Source organism: Physeter macrocephalus, chromosome 1 (assembly GCF_002837175.3).
Source record: "Physeter macrocephalus isolate SW-GA chromosome 1, ASM283717v5, whole genome shotgun sequence".
Classification (NCBI taxonomy): domain Eukaryota; kingdom Metazoa; phylum Chordata; class Mammalia; order Artiodactyla; family Physeteridae; genus Physeter; species Physeter macrocephalus.
The window spans coordinates 65340551-65361468 of record NC_041214.2 but is presented as its reverse complement, the minus strand read 5'-3'; the positions used below and the strand labels follow the sequence as shown (position 1 = coordinate 65361468).

Sequence of the window (20918 nt, the reverse complement as noted above, 5' to 3'; positions counted from 1 at the left end):
CCAACGGGAGAGGCCACACCAGTGAGAGGCCCCCGTACCGCAAAAAAAAAAAAAAAAAAAAAAAAAAAAAAAAAATGATTATTTGCTATCAAGTGCTTTGGAAACTGAAGAAATCATCAAGAAATCAGGAAAAGTTATAGTTGGGGGTGACAATTTGGATAAGCAAAAGAACAATCACACAGCACATGCATGGAGGCCTGACCGGTATGGTACGTTTAGAATTCCAATGTGCTAGAGGATTCCAGTGTGGCCGTAATGGCATAAGCATGCAACAGAGGGGTAAAGGTGAGACTGCAGAGGCAGGCCGTGCCCACCTCAGAAAAGCCGTTGTTTGCGCCACTTGGAAGTCTGGACTTTATCCTGTGAGCAGAGTTTTCCAGTAGGAAAGCAACATTATTAAGATAACTCTGATAGTAGCGAGAAACTCAAACTGAGATGGGAGATACTGAACACACAGACACCAGTAAAGATATTAGTGAAACATCCACCTGTGACATAATTCAGGGGTTACACTGTTCTAAGAGTTTTCAAAAATAACCGATGGTTTAACCTTTAAATATGACCATCCAGATCACAGGGTTTGCTGCTGAAGAGTTCTGCCCTCCCTCTCTATGAACACTGGGGCATCTCGAATTGCAGAGGTGCGGTAGTGTATGGCTCTCCCAGACATAATTACTTAATTTTTCCTACTTCCTGTTACTCTCTCTAATTCTGTTATCCAACTGTGATTCTGTCATTTCCATTTCCACCCCCTCCTATCACTGACAACTGATAGGCCTTCACAATCCGTCCCTCTCTTGAATCTCCACTTTTTCCTAGACCTTTTCTATCCCTTATTTCTTCTCTTTGGTTTCTTGCTCTAAAAAGGTAACCCCCAAAGCACTCAGCAGCCAACCTAGCAGTCTTTTCCTTTACTTCTAGTCAACTCATCAATCCAACAGGGGACTATGTTGTCCACCTACTATGCTGTGGGTTGGTTTGCTGATCAAAAGGAAAGGAGGACTAACAGTACGATTATTGGGAAACGAATATACTGATGAGTCAAAAGAGAATCTTCACTTATTTTCAAGGGGCCCAAGTTAATCATATCCCCAAAACATCTACTTTCTGATTCCGAGGTAATCCCATTTCAGACTAGTTAATTCATTTTTTAGATCTTTAAGTTATAGTTTGCCTTTTAGCATATCATACATACACAAAAAAAGTTTGAAAAAATAATTTAAGGACTCAGAATTGCAGATAAGAAAACAGCACAACCTACAACTTAATCATTAAAGTTAAGATGAATCGTAACTACTTTTAAAGATTTCAAAAAATAAGTACATAATAGCACATATTTCTTCTCCATGTTTGTCTTCCTGCCACACTATATGTTGCGGTAAAATTAGATGGCGTTCAGGCCAGAGATGTCTTCTAAGTAACATCATATACAGTATGTAAATACTAAGTAATTAAGTCACTTTGTGCTAATCTCATTTTACTTGCAATTCTTTTTTAACTAACAGTTTAAAAATCAACTAAGATACCAAAGATACACAGTGAGAAGAGCAAATCAGACACAGCACAGTTAAGTCCCGGCTCTGCCAGACAGGGCACTTAACCTTTCTAACCCTGCACTTCCTCCTCTGAAAAGAGAGATAAACACCTACCTTATGTGTGTGCTCTGAGGAAAAGAGCAACCCCAGTGCAGCTCTGGTAGAAGGCCTTATACATAGTACGTGCTCAGTAAATAACTGTTATTAATATTTCTTTTTCTTCAAATTTCTACCAGTGGCAAGTCTCTCAGTTAAAGAAAAAATATGGCCTCTAATAAGAAAGTCTAAAGAAAATACTTTACCAAAACTACCACGTTTCATGTTCTCAATAAAATCTAAAACCAGCCAATTCTCACCTCTGACCAGATTTTCTGTTTGAGAAACATTCTGGCTTTCCTTAAAGGATCACTTCCCAACTCATTCACATTCTGTTGTCTGTTCAGCTTCCATGGATCCCGGCAACAATAGTGACTTTGGAATCCATTCACAGAAGTTCTGAAATGTAAGCCCTTTATATCCACAAAATGGTTTTAATTACTTGGAACGGCTTCCAATTAAGATTATCATAATGAAAGTCAGCAATAAAATGTAACAAAGTAACACCATGGTATGTGGAGATTTCCTATTAAGAGCCCAGAACTCCAGAAGAGGATCCTTTTCTGACCTATAAGCTGCCTTCTCAAAGCACACAGGAAGAATTAAACCTGGCCAGATTCTCTAAGAAGTATCAGGCAACTGCCTTTTTAAACACTTAAGCAACTAGTTTGAAAAGTTATCCACCATTCAATCCAGGAAAACATAATTATACAGCTGGATACTTAAGATCATTAAAAAATTTAAAGAAACTATCCAGATTGAAGATTTCAAGGCAAACAGACTGAAAACGCTCTTCAAAAACGTAGTACTTTAAGATTTTCCTTTCTAGATTTTAGTACCAGAGCATCGTAAGCAGCTGTTGGAAAGCCTGACGCACTTACACTCAGTCTTGGAAGAAGGACATCCCTGAGTGCATCACATACCGACTTGCACAAATGAACAGATTATTCCGATTCTTCCCTCATCCTGCACCAAGTCCAAATTCAGTACTGACAGTAGGCTCTGCAGGCAGCAAAGGAAAAATGTGACAACAATTTTCCAGCCAGCCCCTCCCTCCTCCTCGCACGCCCTCAGCACACACAAGCACACAGCAGATTCTATGCACGTCTCTAGCTCGGGCCAGTTTATGCACCATGACATCAGTGCAGTACAATGAGCCAAGTTTAAACTCCATCTGGGACAAATAATGTCCAGGCACACTGTGACTTCTTTTGTTTATATACACTGACTAAATGTGTCTTGGTGGTAAATGAACTTAAGATTTATTTCCCAAGGCCTCCAAACAATATTCTGCACCCCTGAAGCACCTCCCTGCTTCCAGTTCTCTTTCCAAGGCTACTCGTAAGTGATCTTTAACAGAACACATGATTTTGAAACATATAATTAGCATCTTGAGGAGAGTCAAAGTCCAAGCAGCCCTTCATCAATCTAAAACAAAGAAAATGAGGAACTCACTAGCAAAGGGGTGTGGCCTCATGGCACAAATACCGCATGACACCTAATTTTGTATTCCCCCTAGAACAGGAATGAGCAGAGGTGAGACACTTCAGAAACGCTCATGGAATTATTTCTCTTCGACGGATAAACTTAGATTTTTTGGGGGGGGCGGGGGGCATTACTTAAGAGAAATAATTATAAATTCAGAAAGGAAAAAAAAATCTAATAGGTTCAAGTCTTACAATAAAGATTTCTTTAAGATTTCTTAAAACACAAAAACTGTGCCTCTGGGGTGATATAATTTTTGAATGGAAATGAAAGGTGGGGTTTGGGAGGAAAAGAAGGCAGACAAAAGGCCCTCTCCTTACCCCCAGACTGCCAAGGACGAGGAACCCCTGATGCCCTTCTCTAGTCACCACCATCTCTCAGCAGCTGCTGTCCCCAAAGGGAACTGCTCCCCTATGGCTAACCTCAGGGAAAGAACCATTCCCTAGGGAAAGAAAGGGAGCTACTCTGATGGCCTGGGCCTGAAACCCAACCTCTCCTCCAAACTCAGCCAGTGCCTCGAGGCTTCAGACATGGTCACCACAGCTTGGTCCACAATTCTGAGAAGCTGCAGAGCCAGAATCGCTGCCATCTTCCAGAGGTGATATGAAGATCATATAAGGTAACAGCAGGAATGCTCTTCTTTGTAAACTTTACAATTTACTACTATGCAAAACCCAGTCCCATGTCTCTCCTGACTCTTTACCTGAACAAAACAATGGATATATGCCTAATCCAAGCAACTCCACCCTTCCTGGAAGGTAGGACTTAAGTGGATTCAAATCCCAGTCCTGTGATTGCCAGCTGTAAAGTACTTAACCTTTCTCACCTGCGGTTCTGTCTGTAAAAATGATCACTACCTTACAAGGTATATGTTCACTGGAAGAAATGATGTACAGAAGTGCTTAGTACCATTCTTAGCACATCATAAGCCCTCAAATAGTTATTATTCATTCCTGCCACCACACAGGGAACAAAGAAATGAAAATATCAAATAAAAGCCATTCTTGGGGACTTCCCTGGCAGTCCAGTGGTTGGGACTCGGCGCCGTAGCCTAGGTTCCGTCCCTGGTCAAGGAACTAAGATCTGCAAGCCGTGAGGTGCAGCCAAAAAGAGAGAGAGAGAGAGAGAGAGAAAAAAGCCATTCTTTCCAATAATTTAACAAATAACCACTCAACTAAAAGTTGAGCATAATATTGAGACTAAAAGCCTTCTGGTGATCAGCAAGCTTAAAAAGTAACTTTTTTTAAATTTTGGTTGTGTTGGGTCTTCATTGCTGCGCGCGGGCCTTCTCTAGTTGTGGCGAGCAGGGGCTACTCTTCGTTGTAGAGCACGGGCTCTAGGCAGGCGGGCTTCAGTAGCTGTGGCTGTGGCTCGCGGGCTCTAGAGCACAGGCTCAGTAGTTACAGTGCGCAGGCCCAGTTGCTCCGCGGCATGTGGGAACTTCCCAGACCAGGGATCAAACCCGTGCCCCCTGCATTGGCAGGCGGATTCTTAACCACTGCACCACCAGGGAAGTCCAAAAGTAACATTTAAGTTTGAGGCAAATGCCAAAAATTAGGTTAGACGCTTGGCATTCTTTCAATGCCCAAAAATCTGACCTTTAATATATGATTTACATTGTTACGACACTAGAATCTCTGGAATATTACAAAACATTTTAGCCTACACTTCCCCCATGATTTTAGCATAACTGTTAGAAAATGAGCCACTGCCTCCCTCCAAAGAAAAAGCATACACCAGTTGTGATGTCTATCTTCAAGTCTCTCTAATGGAGGCTCTTTAAAGTTCCAAGGCAACTTGAAGCAGCATGGTGTGGAGGGGCAGTCAATAAAAAGTGGGAAGATGCTCAGGGCCTTACCTGGAGTAACCACTTGAAAAATAAGAAAACAAGAAAAGAGAAAGTCTGAGAAGTAAATGGGATGTGAACACCCATCTATTAAAGGATTATGTGCTCTATCACCCAACTCCATCCTCAATTGATTCACTGGGTCTTTAAAACAGGTATTATTCACAGACAGGGTATATATAAGCCTAAGGTCTGATTTCTCAATGCAAACCTTATAAGAAAAATACAGATGCCATTCCTCTGTAATTCATATAATATACATTTGTATTTAAATTACACTTATTTTCAATCATGACTAAAGTCACCAAATAAATTATAAAGAAACAGCCATTCTATAAGGATGCTTTTTATATAGGCTTTTGCCAAGGTGATGAGAATTAAGATGAGTTATAAATAGATGCATGATGCCAATGCAAAACAACTCAGAAAAGATAAATGAGCTGCAAAACTCTGGCCAGTTTAGCTACCAAACAACATCACTAACTAAAGCACATGCTTCAATGTGTCACGGTTTCCCTCACGAACTAGACGGACAACTCAATATTCCAATATACATAAAGACCAAAGAAACTTCTTTCCAAGTAACATGCCTCAGTGTGGAATTTTTCTAACTACTTAGAAAAACACAAGAATATTTTAACAACTCCTAAAAATTAGAAGTCATGAAACACAGCTAGATAACAACACAAGTCCATTTCTCTACACAGCTAAGGTTTAACTCAGAAGAATTGATTTCCACTTTTTAAAAACACAAATGACCCTTGAAAAATGCAGAGCTAAGGGGCACCGACCCTCCACGCAGTCAAAAATCTGTCTGTAACTTATAGTCGGCCCTCTGCATTAGCAGGTCCTTGGTATCCTCAGCTGCACATCTGTGGACTCAACCAATGGTGGATGGTGTAGTTCTATAATACTTACTATTGAAAAATATAAGTGTATAAGTGGACCTGTGCAGTCAAATCCATGTTGTTCAAGGGTCAACTGTAATAGGAATGGAACCCTTTGCTGATATAAATACTCTCTAGTCAACCTGCCCCCCAACTTTCTGCTATCTCCACTTAACTAGTTGCCTAGTTATTTGCAAAGCAGAAACACTTGGCAAAGTAATTTTCTAAATGCAGACTGTCCATTTTATCCAAATGCACATCTACTATACCGCAAGGGGCAGGGAATAGGCAATAAAGAATGGATCCAGGTCAAATTATTCTAGTTAATGGTTGTACTAAACACATGCTGCACATAAAACAGATTTCCTCTCAGCAATGATCTATCTGATGGTCACCTGCTAAAGAAAAAGGCCCAGGGCTGAGAAGCAATATCAAAGTAGGCATGAACACTAAAGTGGCACTGAACTGTTTCTTCTGGAGGTCCACCACAGTTCAGCTTCAATTTAGTGTAACAGCAGAGATGGCTGGAAAATTACTAGGCTGCTTTAGCAGCAGGCTCCTCAGCAGCCTGTTTATTTTTTGCATCTGCATTTGGAACTTAGAGATTAATGTTACTAATTTTATGCAGCTTGCTCACTACTATCCTGTTTGGGAGGTAACGTATCTAATTGCTATATAGTCATATTTTTAAGTCAATCATTTGTACAAAAAAAAAAAGTCTGCCAACATGAAAACAATTATGTATAAGCAAAACATATGTCTTAACACATTCTGGATGGAGAATAGTCCCATCTTTTCTTCCTGTGTGTGTGTGTGTGTGTGTGCATATATATTATTTTTACTGCACTATAAGACACATCAATGGCTATCATATCACATTCAAGATGACAAATATACATTTTCAAAAAAAAATTAAGAATTCGAGATTGGAAATCTACTATCAAATTTAATCTTATTCAAAGAGAAAGTCAATATAGAAATGACTTAAATAAAAATGTCTCATCTAGGTAGTACCAGGGAAATTTTACTGAAATAGAATTTAAAAATTCTGTTTCAATAAGTACCTAACGAAAACTCAATTCTTGCAGACTGTAAAAAAGATTGTAAACACAAGTATTTGCATCTCTATCTCCTGGAACGCTGATACCTTGCATCTATGTTTAATGTCCCCTAACTAGTGTGTAAACAGTAAAACCAAGGCTCCTGGTCGTTTCTTCTGCCCTTCTTACACTTTGAGGAGTGCTCAGTGGCACTGATTGGGGATTCAAATACTGTTCACTGAAAAGCAGAGGCCAAAACAACCAATACCTGGGTCCTAAGCTGTAAGATATATAATTGAAACCCTTCTACAAAGCTATACGAACCATAGCCCACACTAGTTCATTTTACAAGTCATAAGTAGAAAAGAGACTTAAAATCACTTCATCAGTATGATACACAATGAATGTGCCTGAAAAATCTTAAATATTTTTGCTGTATTTAAAACCCAGTATGTGTAAGCACAAGAAGAAATTTCAAAGGTAAAAAAAGTTAACAATTCCCAGGTTGCAAGTTCAGATGACCACAGAGCCCAGGCAGGTCTGGAAATTGAGTGAAGTGGACAGGGTGGGGCCTGAGGACGACACTCCCCATCCAAAGCGGGAAGCTGTTACTTTGTGCCAGTCAACTGCTGCCAGCCCAGTTATCAGATCTTCTGGGTTTTCAACATAAACAGAAAGATACAGAATTTTGTGCCAATCTTCCCATTTTTAAAGGTTGGCACCTAATTATTTTTTGTTAACTATAAAGATTTTTTTTTTAATGCCTGTATGACAAATGCAATAGGTAGCCAGTTTTCAGGCCCTGATTTAGATGAATTAGATTTGTTCATTTCATTTATCCTTCATCCACTCTGAAGGACTTACTGAATGCTACCCTCAGACACCAGGCACAGCGTGAACAAGAGACACATAGCCCCTGCTCCCCTGGAGTTTAGAGGGCAACCAGACAGTCAAACATTGCAATAAGTTGAAAACAATCATAATGTGAAAACCACCACAGCGTTTTAAATTGCTGTTATTTTGCAGTGCAACCTTGCCACGCCTGTGTTTTTCCTTAATCCTCTCCTTTTTGAAGGCAGCTCCAATTTGAAGGATACTGACTGCATCTTGTATCTTATTATTATTGCCTTTGGCTAATTAAATTCTGAAGTGTCTCTCAACCCAGACAGCTCAAAGCTGTCATAATTATATGTCATGTGTCATAATTATTGTGGGTGCCACATATAACACCACCCTCTGCATGGCATCAACATTTTCCTTTATGAGACAGAGATTATGCATAGGCTATGCCTTTTTGGAAGCCTTTGTAGGGAGTAGAATTGGCAAACCTAAGGCAGAGAGGATTGTAAAATCAAACCACAGACCTGGATAAACTCACTCCACTTTTTTACAGTTAAAAGGAAGCCCTCAGAAACGGGGCTGGCTGCCTGTGCTGCTGGAAAGCAGCTTTGGTGAAAGGGTACTCAGGATCTGCACTTCTGCAGAATCGGTAATTGTGAGGAACAGACATCAAGAGGCCACGGGTGGGGCTTTCCTGGTGGCGCAGCGGTTAAGAATCCGCCTGCCAACGCAGGAGACACGGGTTCGAGCCCTGGTCTGGGAGGATCCCACATGCCGCGGAGCAACTAAGCCCGTGCGCCACAACTACTGAGCCTGCGCTCTAGAGGCCACAAGCCACAACTACTGAGCCCGCATGCCACAACTACTGAGCCCGCGCGCCTAGAGCCTGTGCTCTGCAACAAGAGAAGCCACTGCTATGAGAAGCCCGCGCACCGCAACAAAGAGTAGCCCCCGCTCAGCGCAACTAGAGAAAGCCTGCATGCAGCAACAAAGACCCAATGCAGCCAAAAATAAAAATAAATAAATTTATAAAAAAGAGGCCACGGGTGGGTCGCCAGGCTGGATGCATCACAGGACAGATAGATTCTCTAGAAAGAATACTAAAGAGCAAAGTTTCCAGAAAAGAGACTTAGATACGGTCTGCTTGGGGTGCCACTAATATTAGCTCCTCATTGACTATACTATCCCCACACAGTATTTACATTTCATAAAACAGAAACTGATTACATGATATGCAAAGCTCGAATAACTTCCAGCAAGGTCTCAGTTCAGGCTCAGCCTCCCCACAGACACCTTTCCCTGACTGGTCTGTTTTCCTGCCCACCTATCCCGTTCCCTGATCCACCCCTCCTCTGCGCTCCCAAGGCACTGATACATTCTGCAATCCAAGCACTTCTCCTGTGGTTCTACACATGTGTAAATACAGCCTTTTTTTTTTTTTTTTTTTTTTTTGGTAAACCACATTTTGCTCCCTAACTACACTGCTCATTCCTTTAGGGCAAAAACAGGTCTGTGTCACCAACACCTAATACAGTCCTACACAGAAGATGTATGACAAATGCTTATTAAAATGAACAAATCTATTATTCAGTCACTCCTTAATTCGGTCATAAATCTTATCCTCTCACTCCTTCTTTCCACCCCAATCTCAAAGAAGAGAGCTGACAATCTTGACACAACACAACAGGCCTTATAAGCCTGAGTAGTCAAGACAGCAGTTTGCAATAATAATTTTCTTTAAATATTTGCACAAGTTACACATTTCTCATATATCGTGATGCTGAAGAGTCTGACCGAAACTGAGCTTCCCCATACTTGGTTTCCCAAACCCAACATGTGACCAGCCTAACTTTTTCCACTTTCTAGCTCAAGCCCCAGCTTCTAAATAGGATTCTATCATAAAGGAGATGTTATCTAATATTATTCAGCAATAATATTTTAACAGCCAGTCCCATTCTCATTTGAATACCCTTCTTTTTCCTGGGCAAGGCTCCTAAGAGCCATTTATTCATTTTTCTACACTATACTGACTGTAAACCTCTTTCTGGGTCCCCCTGACACAGTGGCCGTCAGTATGTTTGAAGAGCAAACCTGTGTGGTGAGAGGATTTGAACTACTGAATGCAAGAAGGGAGCCATCAGGGGAAAAGTTATTAAGAAGATATCAACCAGAACAGAAAAGGTCACTGGATCAGGAGGAGAAGTACATTTGCTGTAAAAGACGTGCTGATGACGAGCACCATCTGAACGTGGAAAGTTTTAATGTGTTTACTGTGCTGTCTGGAAATGTGTACTCAAAAGAATGATCCAGGAAAACTCTGGCTAGGGAAACAAAGGCTTTCAGAAAGAAGAAACAAAAGGGAAAAAAAACCCTCACTCCCAATAAAATGATGTGCTAAATGCTGATCAACCGAAACAGGGTAAAGTTAAGACAACTGGACACAACTGAGGTTAACTTTAACCTCCTGTCTTCCAGGCTATCCCAGAAACAGTTTTCTGTTTACATTTAAGGAGATCTACTTCCTGAAGAAGAGGCATCAAGAATACTCATTAGCAATTAATATTCAGGAAGCTTAAAAGAAAAAAGAAAAGCAAGACATAAGAAATAAAAAATGACAACATTTGCTAGGTGCTCTCTGTGTGCTAAATGCTAGCTAAATGCTAGTCAGAACGAAGAGGCGTCTAACTCTCTCCCCACCCCACTGACCTAATGAATACATATGTGAGAAGTGTCACTAAGAATATAAAGTGGCATACCACCATCGTGTAGGTTATAAGTGTCGCAGATTAAATTAGCAAATCAGTAAATTCTAGGTGAACACTCGGCTCTTAACCTAATAGTTTCTTTAACTGGTGGCTGCTCTAATTCCTCTTCAGAGATTACTGAAATAGTAAACCAATAGAACAAGTTGGAAATTGGGCTGATGCTTACTCTTTCATGCTCAAACTAGCTGCTACTTCTTAAAATCTCTAAGATGTGCTAAAAGTACTTAACAAAGATAGTTAAATTAATACACCATTAGGTCCTAAAATGTTTCAGAACATTAGGTTCTGAAATGTAACGTATGAAATGCCAGTATTTTGATTACTGGAGGGCATTCACTGTAATTTATACAGCCACACACAAAAGCTCAGGTGGAAACATGACTTTTATAACTCAAGAATAGTATGTGGTTAGGCATATTAAGGGAAGCAAACTTTATTTAGCTATGTTGATCTATTTAAAGGTAGAAGACATTATAGTGAGAGAAGAAGTACTTTATTTAGAAAACAATAGTTAAAAATAAAGCTGTTCAATTTCACTCCTAGGTATATATGAGAGAAACGAAAACACACATCAACACAAAAATCTGCACACAAACATCCACGGTAGCATTGTTCATAATAGCCAAAAAGAGTAGAAACAATCCAAATGTCCATCAACTGATGAATGGATAAATAAAATGTAGTATTATTCATACACTAGAATATTATTTGGCAATAAAAAAAGTTATGAAGTACAAGCATACCTCGTTTTATTGAGCTTTTTTGCTTTATTGTGCTTTGCAGATAATTGTGTGTTTTACAAGTTGGTTTAACATGGCAACTCTGTGTGGAGTAAGCCTATCAGCACCATTTTTCCAATAGTATTTGCTCACTTCCTATCTCTGTGTCACATTTTGGTAGTTCTTGCAAAATTTCTAACTTTTTCATAATTGTTATATTTGTTATGGTGATCTGCAATCAGTGATCTTTGATGTTACTATTACAAAAAGATTACGACTCACTGTAGGCTCAGATGGTTAGCATTTTTTAGCAATAAAATATTTTTAAATTAAGGTATATACAATTTTTTTAGACACGCTATTGCACACTTAAGAGACTACAGTATAGTGTAAACAGAACTTTTACATGCACTGAGAAATCAAAAAATTCACGTTACTCACTGTATTGCAATATTCACTTTACTGCGGTGGCTTGGAACTGAACCCATAATATCTCCGAGGTATGCCTATACTGATACATGCTACAACATGGATGAACCTTAAAAACATTATGCTAAGTGAGAGAAGGCAGACATAAAAGACCACATATTGTATGATTTCATTTATATAAATGTCCATAATGGACAAATTATCTACAGAGACAGAAAGCAGATGAGTGGTTGCCTAGGAATAGGGGAGAGAAGGGAATGGAGAGTGACTGCTAAAGGGTTTCTTTTCAGGGTGATAAAAATGTTCTAAGATTAATGGTAGTCTTGGTTGCACAATTCTGTGAATAAAATCAATTTCGTCAAATTGTATACTTTAAATAAGTGAATTACATGGCATGTGGATTATATCTCAATAAAGCTGTTAAAGTAAGTTCCTTCTATCCACCTTGTGTATTTGTTATTGTTATTCTTGTTCATTTCTTAGTTGATAATATACTTTAAATCTTCATTCATTCATAATGAGGACAGCTTTTCATTTTAAGAAAAGAATCATCCTTTTCCTGCTACCTACATAAAATGACAAAACAAGGTTTCAAACTTAACATGACTTCGGATAATGAAAATTAACAGTGTTTCTTATTTAGAGCCAGAACAGAGCAGAGAATCTTGCCAAGAACCTGTCCTAATTAACTCCAGAAACCAACAGGACAGAAATCAGGAGGATGAAGGCTGTGAGGACTGAAGAGCTTTCTCCTAACTGCTGGTTCTTTTGCATATATAGAAATAATCAGAATGTCCTCAGCACAGCTGCAATGCATTAAGAGTTGTAAACACATCCAAGGTAAGCTTCACCTACACTCTCCTAACAGAAACGTAGAGGCAGAGCCTATAGCCAGAGGGCCCCTCTCTTCAACGGTATAATTTGGAAAGTGGCTCAAGTGCCTCTCCCTTAAAACGTCACCCCAGGGGTCTGCCGGGACAGTGTCTGCAATGTCCGTCACTGAAGTCAGCCCTGTGCCTCCAAATGGTCCTTGTTAAAAAGAAAAAGTATTGCCTCAAGGCACAGCGTAGTCAAAGCCTCCTGATCCTTTCACACAAACCCACCTGAGCATCACACCACACGTGCTTTTAAGAGCAAGCAGCGAACAACAGCAGGCGCCCCGGACAAGCACTCAAAACTCTCGCAGTCCCTGACTCTTGGATCCTCACTCCTGGTCCTTGTTCTTTTTGGTGAGGCCCTATCCCTCCCCTTCCCCCACCTCCTCTCTGGTGTTTCTCCATTATTTTGGTTTTGCTTGCCCCTTAGCCCAGGCTCCACACACAGGCCCTGGGGACTCTACCACACTTAACTCTGCCAGAACTAAATGTCAGGACCCAAAGGAAAAAGTGAAGGCTTGAGTGAATGAGGGACACACAGAATGGGGACTCTGGAAGCAGAAAGAGGCAAAAAGAAGTGTCAGGCACACAGGCCACTGCCTCATCGGAGCCACGGCGACAACATCAAGGCATGGTAAATCTTGGGCCCCTCCTGCTGAGAGGAATATTTCAAAGGCACTCTGCCCAGTTAACAACTGTGCCCCATTAAGGGAAATTCAGGGTTAATGCCAGTCAACAGCTTGGCCCACAGAACCTAAATGCCTAAATGTCAACGCTTGCTTCTAGCACAATCAAACATATTTGCGAATTAGAAAGACTGAAACATTTCCTTCCGATGAGATTTGTTTAGAGTAAGTGTACCCTCGTCTGAGAAAGCTCGATGTTTGTGACTGTTTATGAAACAGATTAATTAACAAATCTTCCCATTTCTTGGCTTTATAGAAACCTTCTCAGGTGAAATCAAAACGTGATTTTATTAACCAAAATTATTAAGCAACTTCTACTTAAGAGCTGAGGTAGACATACAGAGTAGGAAATATCACAAGGCCTTCTGAGGAAATCCAGTCTTTTCAGTCACTGGTCATTTCTGGGAGCAAAGGAGTTTACTTCTGGAGAAAAAACTGGAAAATTCTAAGGGCTCTGTATGCTGGCTTATAAAACTACAAAAGGCTACTCTATGCAAAATGAATTATAGAAATGAGGGAGAAATCAAAACACAAAAATGGTGCACAGCTACATGGATGGGTGGTCTCAGGTCTCCCAGGTACATATGCCAAATGGAACCAGGTGACAACATCTGAGAGACCTGCATTGTTTTCCAAGTTTAGTCATATTTGAATACCTTGTCCCTGTTTTTTTTTGGCCTCACCATGAGGCATGTGGGATCTTAGTTCCCCAACCAGTGATCGAACCCGTACCCCCTGCAGTGGAAGCGCTGAGTCTTAACCACTGGACCGCCAGGGAAGTCCCAACTTGCCCTTTTTTTTTATTGTTTTAATTAGTGAAAATAAAGGAGACCAAACACGGCATCCTGAAACTATTCATGGCACTTAGAGACCTTCCCATGAGTGGCCGGAGCAGAGCAGTGGCAGAATGATGGAGAGAGGCAAGCGCTGACCACAGAAGGTGGACTGGCCATGGTACTGCACTCAGATTTTATCTCAGGCGAACAGGACAGCTCTGAGCAGGGCAGTGACATGGTACGTTTATGTTTTTAGCGGACTGCTGTGTGGCAAATGCTTTCTGGTAGAGCAAAAGTAAAAGCAGCGAGACCAGTGAGAAGAACTGTCCTACCCTGGTGAGAGGTGTTGGCTTAGAGTCCAGGAGTGGTCGTGGAAATGAAGTGGACATGGCAAAGTATGGTTTCGGCAATGTTCCTGAGATAAGACCAACAGGACTTGCTGAAAGATTGGAATAGAAAGATGACAAGAAACAAGTGGAGACTCTGGAGATGAAGAGTAATAGAGGCAAGGAAGCAGAGGCTCTATTTAGAGAAGCACTGCTGTAAAGGGGAGCAGAGATACAAGATGGTAACGGAGAATGTGGAGTCAAGGGAGGGAGCTTGTTTCTGTTGGGTGGACGAGAGGTATATCTATTTGTGCGTTTAAAATAAAAGATACTACAGTAGATGGGTGGAAATGAGCCAGGAGAGAGAATCGGGAGTCAGGAAGAGAGATACTTGCATCAGTGGCAAGAAGGCAGGAAATTTATTCAACTGACAAACATTTATTGAGCACCTATTAGATATTCATTGTTCTTAAGAGGTTCACAGTCTAATGCAGGAGAATGTAATATATATAAACTATTAAGCAGCAAAGCAATATCCAACAGAGGTATATACAAAGTATTAATGTACTATGATGGATAAAGAGTGTTAATGTACTATGACAGATGGGGGGTGGGGAAGAGCAACATACTGACATCAAATAAACGGCCAATTAACTTCTCTGAGTTATTAATATATTTTGCGTAAATATTTTTCAAACAATTGTTCCCAATTCTACTTTTGATAAAACGAAGTCTTCTACTTTTGTGCTTCTAAAGAGCTACACAAGTATAAAAAATGACATTTATTTAGTACAAGACTGAGGGAACCCAGTTTTAGTAGTCAATTAAAAATTTAAATAATGTTATCAGAGACAGTACTTGTCTCTAATAATTTTTAAAGTTTTACTTACCATTTAAATTTTTTCCCAAGTGCTACAGGAATGAGCTCAGGAATAACTTTTCAACTCTGTAATGTTAAGTAACTAGTAGCAAAGGAGTTTTTACAGAAAACAAGTACCATCACTTTCTGGGCAGCAGGCTCTACATTTGGAAGCACTGCTCCAGGAGCCAGGGTGGGTTCACACAGACCTGTGCCTCTTGTCGGGGTCAGTCACCCGCTGTGTGAGATAAAAACCTGATCCACCCTCTGGGCATCCTGCTCGGGCCATCCTGCTCTGACCAATCAGGCAAACCAGTCAAGCACAATATATGACATGAGCAAACAGTATTTTATTCCAAAGACTTGTACATATTTCCAAAATGCTTCATTTCAAAAATCAGACATTTGTTTTTGATGCTTCAAGAATACCAACTGGATTAGGTAAAGTTTGCTGTTCTCAAAAACTACAACTTCTGATATTTTAAATCATATAGTAATTCTACAACAAAAACGCTTGACCTTAGAGAACTACAAAGGTTCAAAATCACAGATCTTGAATCTCAAAATAAAACAATTTCTGGGTTAGCGGACTTCCCTGGCGGTTCTGTGGTTAAGACTTCGCCTTCCAAGGCAGGGGGCACGGGTTCAATCCCTGGTTGGGGAGCTATGACCCCCCCCACATGCCTTTTAGCCAAAAAACCAAAACAGAAAACAGAAGAGGATTGTAACAAATTCAATAAAGACTTTAAAAATGGTCCACATCAAAAAAACATCTTAAAAAAATAAAAACAATTTCTGGGTTAATGTTTCCCACTTGGACAAGTTGACTTAAATTTCCTTCTTACTGCACCTACCTGCTGAGCTGCATCTCCATTCACCAAGTGAGGCATCATGGCTACCTCTCCGTTCAGCAATGGTGGCAGTTCCAGAGGGATCTGGTCCGTCATCATCATTGTGACATACATTCATGGAGAATTTCCCTCAACTGGCTTCCTGCAAGAAAATCACCATTTTTTTGAAAAGGACTCAAGACCACAAAAATTCACCTGTACAAAGTCAGCAATTTAAGTGCACCGTCATGAGGTCAGTCGAAACTCAAATTCTTCTAATCACAGTATTGTATTAAAAGGGGTGAAGCAAAACCCAGGAAATAGCCTGAATCAGGAGACCACAAACCTGAGTCTCTTAAGCAGCCAAGTGAACACAACCTCTAGTTCCTCAGTTTCATTATTTAGCTATAAATTTTTAAAAGTTATGAATAATAGTAAGTCTCCTAACCCCAGGGATCTTTCTCAGAATAAAATGAGATAACAATCTGAGAGGCTAAAAGTGTCAAACGAACACTGATCATATCATTATCTTTAAGGTCATTACAGAAAATAAGGCCAAAGAGAATGAGCTAGAAGAAAAGTTTCCCTCAAAAAAAAAAAAGAGCAGTTAACAAAGCAAGTAAACAAAGGTTAACTGCCTACACTGCAGTTGTTGCGATTTCTGATCTTGCCATTAAATTGGTAATTAATCATGTTCTAATTATTTCTCTCCCGTCACCTCCTTGAATTGGATTTAACCTGTTGCATATTTACAGCTTTATCACTTCTGAATGTCTTGAGTTTTCCTGTACCTGACAGTACCCATGGCACCTTGTACAGAATAAGGCTTAATGGCACATTCCATTGTTTCCACAGAATAAATGATTTTCATACAGGTATTCAAAACAATGCCAAGCCCACTTTCATTCCATAATGGTACTTGCCACCAACATCTAGCTTTTCAATATAACAACAGGAAAACAATGAATTCCTATTCAGAATTATAATGTTCTTTAAGAAGTATTTACGTATCCTTCAATTATGCCCAAAACTATTTGTCACAAAAAGTTTAACAGCATGGACAAAGTAGAATAAACAAACACACATGCACACTATTTTAAGTCAGTTCAGAAAGAAAGTGCCATGTGGTTCATTTTAAATTTTTTCTCATTCATAATAAAGTCCCCCGAAATTTCAAATTCAAGAGGATTTGGTAAATGAATCCTTTAATACTCAATATCCAAATCAGGCAAAACAGTGGGGCAAATCCTTTAATGATTATCTCTAATTTGTCTCAAGTGTGACAAATAAAATATTTCTTCTCATTCTTAAAACCTCCATTCTGAATGTTAATTAAATGTATCTCCCTCCCCCAAATCCCACCCAAAAGATACTCCTTCCCTGGAGGTATCAAATGATGCATAAAAGCCACCCAAGAGATTATAAACTTTATTTTAAATCGGTAAAATTTTACACTACTCATTATAACCCCATTTGGAGAAACTAATTATTTTAAGCACCAAACAACAAAGTCTTGTCCCAACTAGGGAAGCACATTCTATAATAACAGGTCTTATAATGCAGTGTTAAAAGTACCATCATGCTGTTTTATGAGGCAATTACTCAGTTCCTAAGCAAATAAAAGTACAAAACTCAAAGCCCAGTAGTTTATCCTAATGTAGGAAACAGATTCTTCCACAATAGAATTAACCAAGATAACTTCCACTGACACTATCATGACATCAACTGTTTGATTTTGAGTAGTCCTGCTAATGGAGTACAATGTCCATTTCAATTTTATTTCAAATATACTTAACCCTACTAGTGCATGAAGAAAGAATGGCTAGTTTTCCTCAGATTGATATTACACAGGCCTATTTCTTAAGCATAATGTTTTATTTAATGTTTCTTCAACGTGCAGGTTGGATAACCAGGGCACTAATTTACATTAAGGGTCTGAGGATAAAGCATCTGGGGGAAAGAAGCACTCCACACTCACTTCCACCTTTTCCTCACCGCTCCGCAGGGAAGAGCCGCAAGGACCTTGCTGGTGAGGTTATGGAGATTGTGGCTCCATCCTCTCCCCTCTCCTCTGCTAAAGTAGTGAGTACCAAAGCACTCTCCCGCTGGGGGACAGTCCTGGTCATCTCACAGACAAGCATAACGATAAAACCAGCTCTTTTTTCATCCTGTGCACGCAGGCACTGGTAGGAGGACATAATTGTGATCTAGTATAAAATTTAGGCATTCCTGGCCACCCATCCCTAATACCAAAGAATGTCTCAACTCCCAACATTATGTCTAACACTGACAATTCCAATTTAAGAAACCTTCTGGTTGGCGTCGTAACAAACAATGGGACTTGCTATCTCCAAAACACAGCAATCCAGCCCCACTAGCTGGCACTCTTAAGCACAGGTGTCAAGTCCAAACTGGGCAGTTAAACTCCAGGTTCTGCAAGTGTGGGATAAAAGGACAGAGCCCCTCCCCAGTTCCATGAAAGTCTTATAAATCTACAATGAGGGAGGGTGGGAGCCAACAGAGAGCTGCAAAAACCCCCAAAGAAACCAAGTCCACTGGCACAAAGAGATAATTGTATTTGCTTTTGAAAATCGTACAGGCAACTTTGGGCAATGCAGCTATTCAATACAGAGAACGATGCCTGAATCCTGTATTTCTTTTCTACTGGATGATGGATTATTCGCCTCACAGATGTGCAGTGGTTGTTGCAGATTACTGAGAGGGGAACAAGGGAGGGGAAGACGGGGAACTGTGCATAAAAAAAATCAACTACTTGTACAATCAACTCAGCATACAGTAGGAACATATAAACGTCGTACACTCCTAGTGCCTCAACTCAACCATGCAACAACCGTACCTTTAATCACGGAGAAAAATGGAAGAATAAAACGAAGACACAGAGCCACACTGCTCATAAGCAAAGTTGTTAACCCTCTTTACCCTAGGCCACCAGCCTGCTAAAATCCAAGGCCTACTTTCTAATGCCCAAGAGTTTCACCAAAGGTAAACCAGACTTTATCCTGCCTGCAATACAAGGTAAGAGACTGATCTAGAAGGCGTGGTTCACGCAGCCAACAATGTTTAAAACCCCCTTTCTACACTCCATGCACATACACAGGATATGTTCATTTGCCTGGAATTCAAGGGACATGTAGAAAAAGCAATAAATTACCTCTAGGCAAGATAATGCCCAGCTACTTTAACAAGACAATTGCCTGCCAACCGGTCCTTAAATTATCATAGAACACCAACAATTTAGTACTGTGGACTGGGACAAGAGAAAAGGCAGGAGGAAGAATTATAAAAGAATGAAAACCATAGATGCAAAACATAAAACAGGGTACAAAGTAGTATTTACTATGGCTATTACCATATTTTTGGTTATTCCCTGGTGCTGGGGATGGGTGTCGGGTAGCTGGAGGTAATGACTTTTCCAAATACAAATGGAAAAGTCAAATGTTCAAGTTGTAAATTGGGAAAACCACTCAGCCCTAACCATTGACAGTTGAAGGAGGCTAAGTCAGGCCAAACTTGGGAAGGCTTGCCATGCATCAATCATTTAATGGTGACAGCTCCCCCAAAAGTGAGTCTCCTCTATTTTGGCCAATAACCCAGACAAAACTACACATGTACTCAACTTAAACACCTTAAGAGGTGCTTAAGCCTCAGCACCACTGTCTTGAGGAGACCTGGAGAATGTGACATGCCTAAGAAAGCTGACCGAACTTGAACTTTTCAAATGGAATTTTAAAAATGAAGCCATGAATGTGGAAGGCTTACTATTCAAACAGTTAACTTTAAGGACCAAAAACTTTATTTGTAATAATTGTGGATGGAAATTATACATTTTCTTACTTCATTATAGGGCAGAGTCTGGCCATAACTTTATTTTTTCTTAGGGATGAAGGGTCATTGTTTACAATACTGTGTTCAGTCACAAGGTGATGTACTAGGGAGTTACTAAGCATTCTGACCTTACATACTCAGAGAAATTCACCCCTACTTTGAGTTTTTATGTTTAAATTCTATGGTGTTTTTTTTTTTCTCTCTTCCTCATTAGGCTGTACCACAAACCACACCTCCTCAAATCTGAGAAACATATCCTAAATTTGCTGTCTTATATCTATCTTGGGCTGGGAAGCCAGGTTGTTAGTTATACACACACAGAGGAGCGGTCTCTCGGGTCTCAGAAGCTCCCCTCTGTGCCTTGCACCATCCTTCTTGACCACGTGCTGATTATCAGCTCTGAGGGAAGCTGAGTGAGCCAGATGTGTGATCTCTGGATAACTGAGCTGTAACTGTTTTTCGTGTCAGTCAGAAAGTCTCATGAGAAATCACCCTGACAAAACCCTCGTTATCCTGGTCTGGGTTCCTTCTCCCTTGGACAGATGTGTATCTGAGCTGGCCAAAGCTTTCACAGAACTCATGCACTGCATTCAAGGCTCTACCACATCCACACTGTCCTCCTCACACACAACTGAGCTCTTGCAATAAATCCATTCTTTAGACCACTACTGTTTACAAATAAAGAATAAATAAATGTGCTGCTGAACTAATCCAACTAAACCAATAGAAAATAGATGACCTCTACTACAATGCTTTTTTCTAATTCTCTGAACTTTTTTTTTTTTTTTTCACATAGCGCTCCAAGGTTTCACTCCTATTCTTTTTATTCTTACCCATACTTCTATTTCAAAGAATTCGGTGACAACCACAGGCCCTCACAACCTCTCCCCCTAACCACACATCCTAACACTAAAACCACAAGTGCTTCATGCCTGGCCAGTTCTATTCTTTTGATTGACAGGGAAGGGATGCCACGTGAGCACTTGTGGTTAATTTCCCTCTCCTGAAAGCAAGTCGTTTGTTACGGTCCTTACCTGTTAGCAAAGCCCAGAACCAAAGAACTTCTAGGCTAATGGGG

At 40.2% G+C, this 20918-nt stretch overlaps 1 protein-coding gene across 8 annotated transcripts in view; it reads right to left on the bottom strand.

Annotated features, from left to right (window-relative positions):
• The window catches only part of FNDC3B (fibronectin type III domain containing 3B), a 386791-nt gene that overhangs the window by 303856 nt on the left and 62017 nt on the right, over nucleotides 1-20918 (bottom strand). For all 8 annotated transcript variants that reach the window (XM_055083800.1, XM_055083804.1, XM_055083816.1 and 5 more), the window contains exon 2: nucleotides 16019-16157. In XM_055083800.1, coding sequence (XP_054939775.1) covers nucleotides 16019-16129 — 111 coding nt within the window. In that variant the 5' untranslated portion in view covers nucleotides 16130-16157. The remainder of the gene's footprint in view (nucleotides 1-16018; nucleotides 16158-20918) is intronic.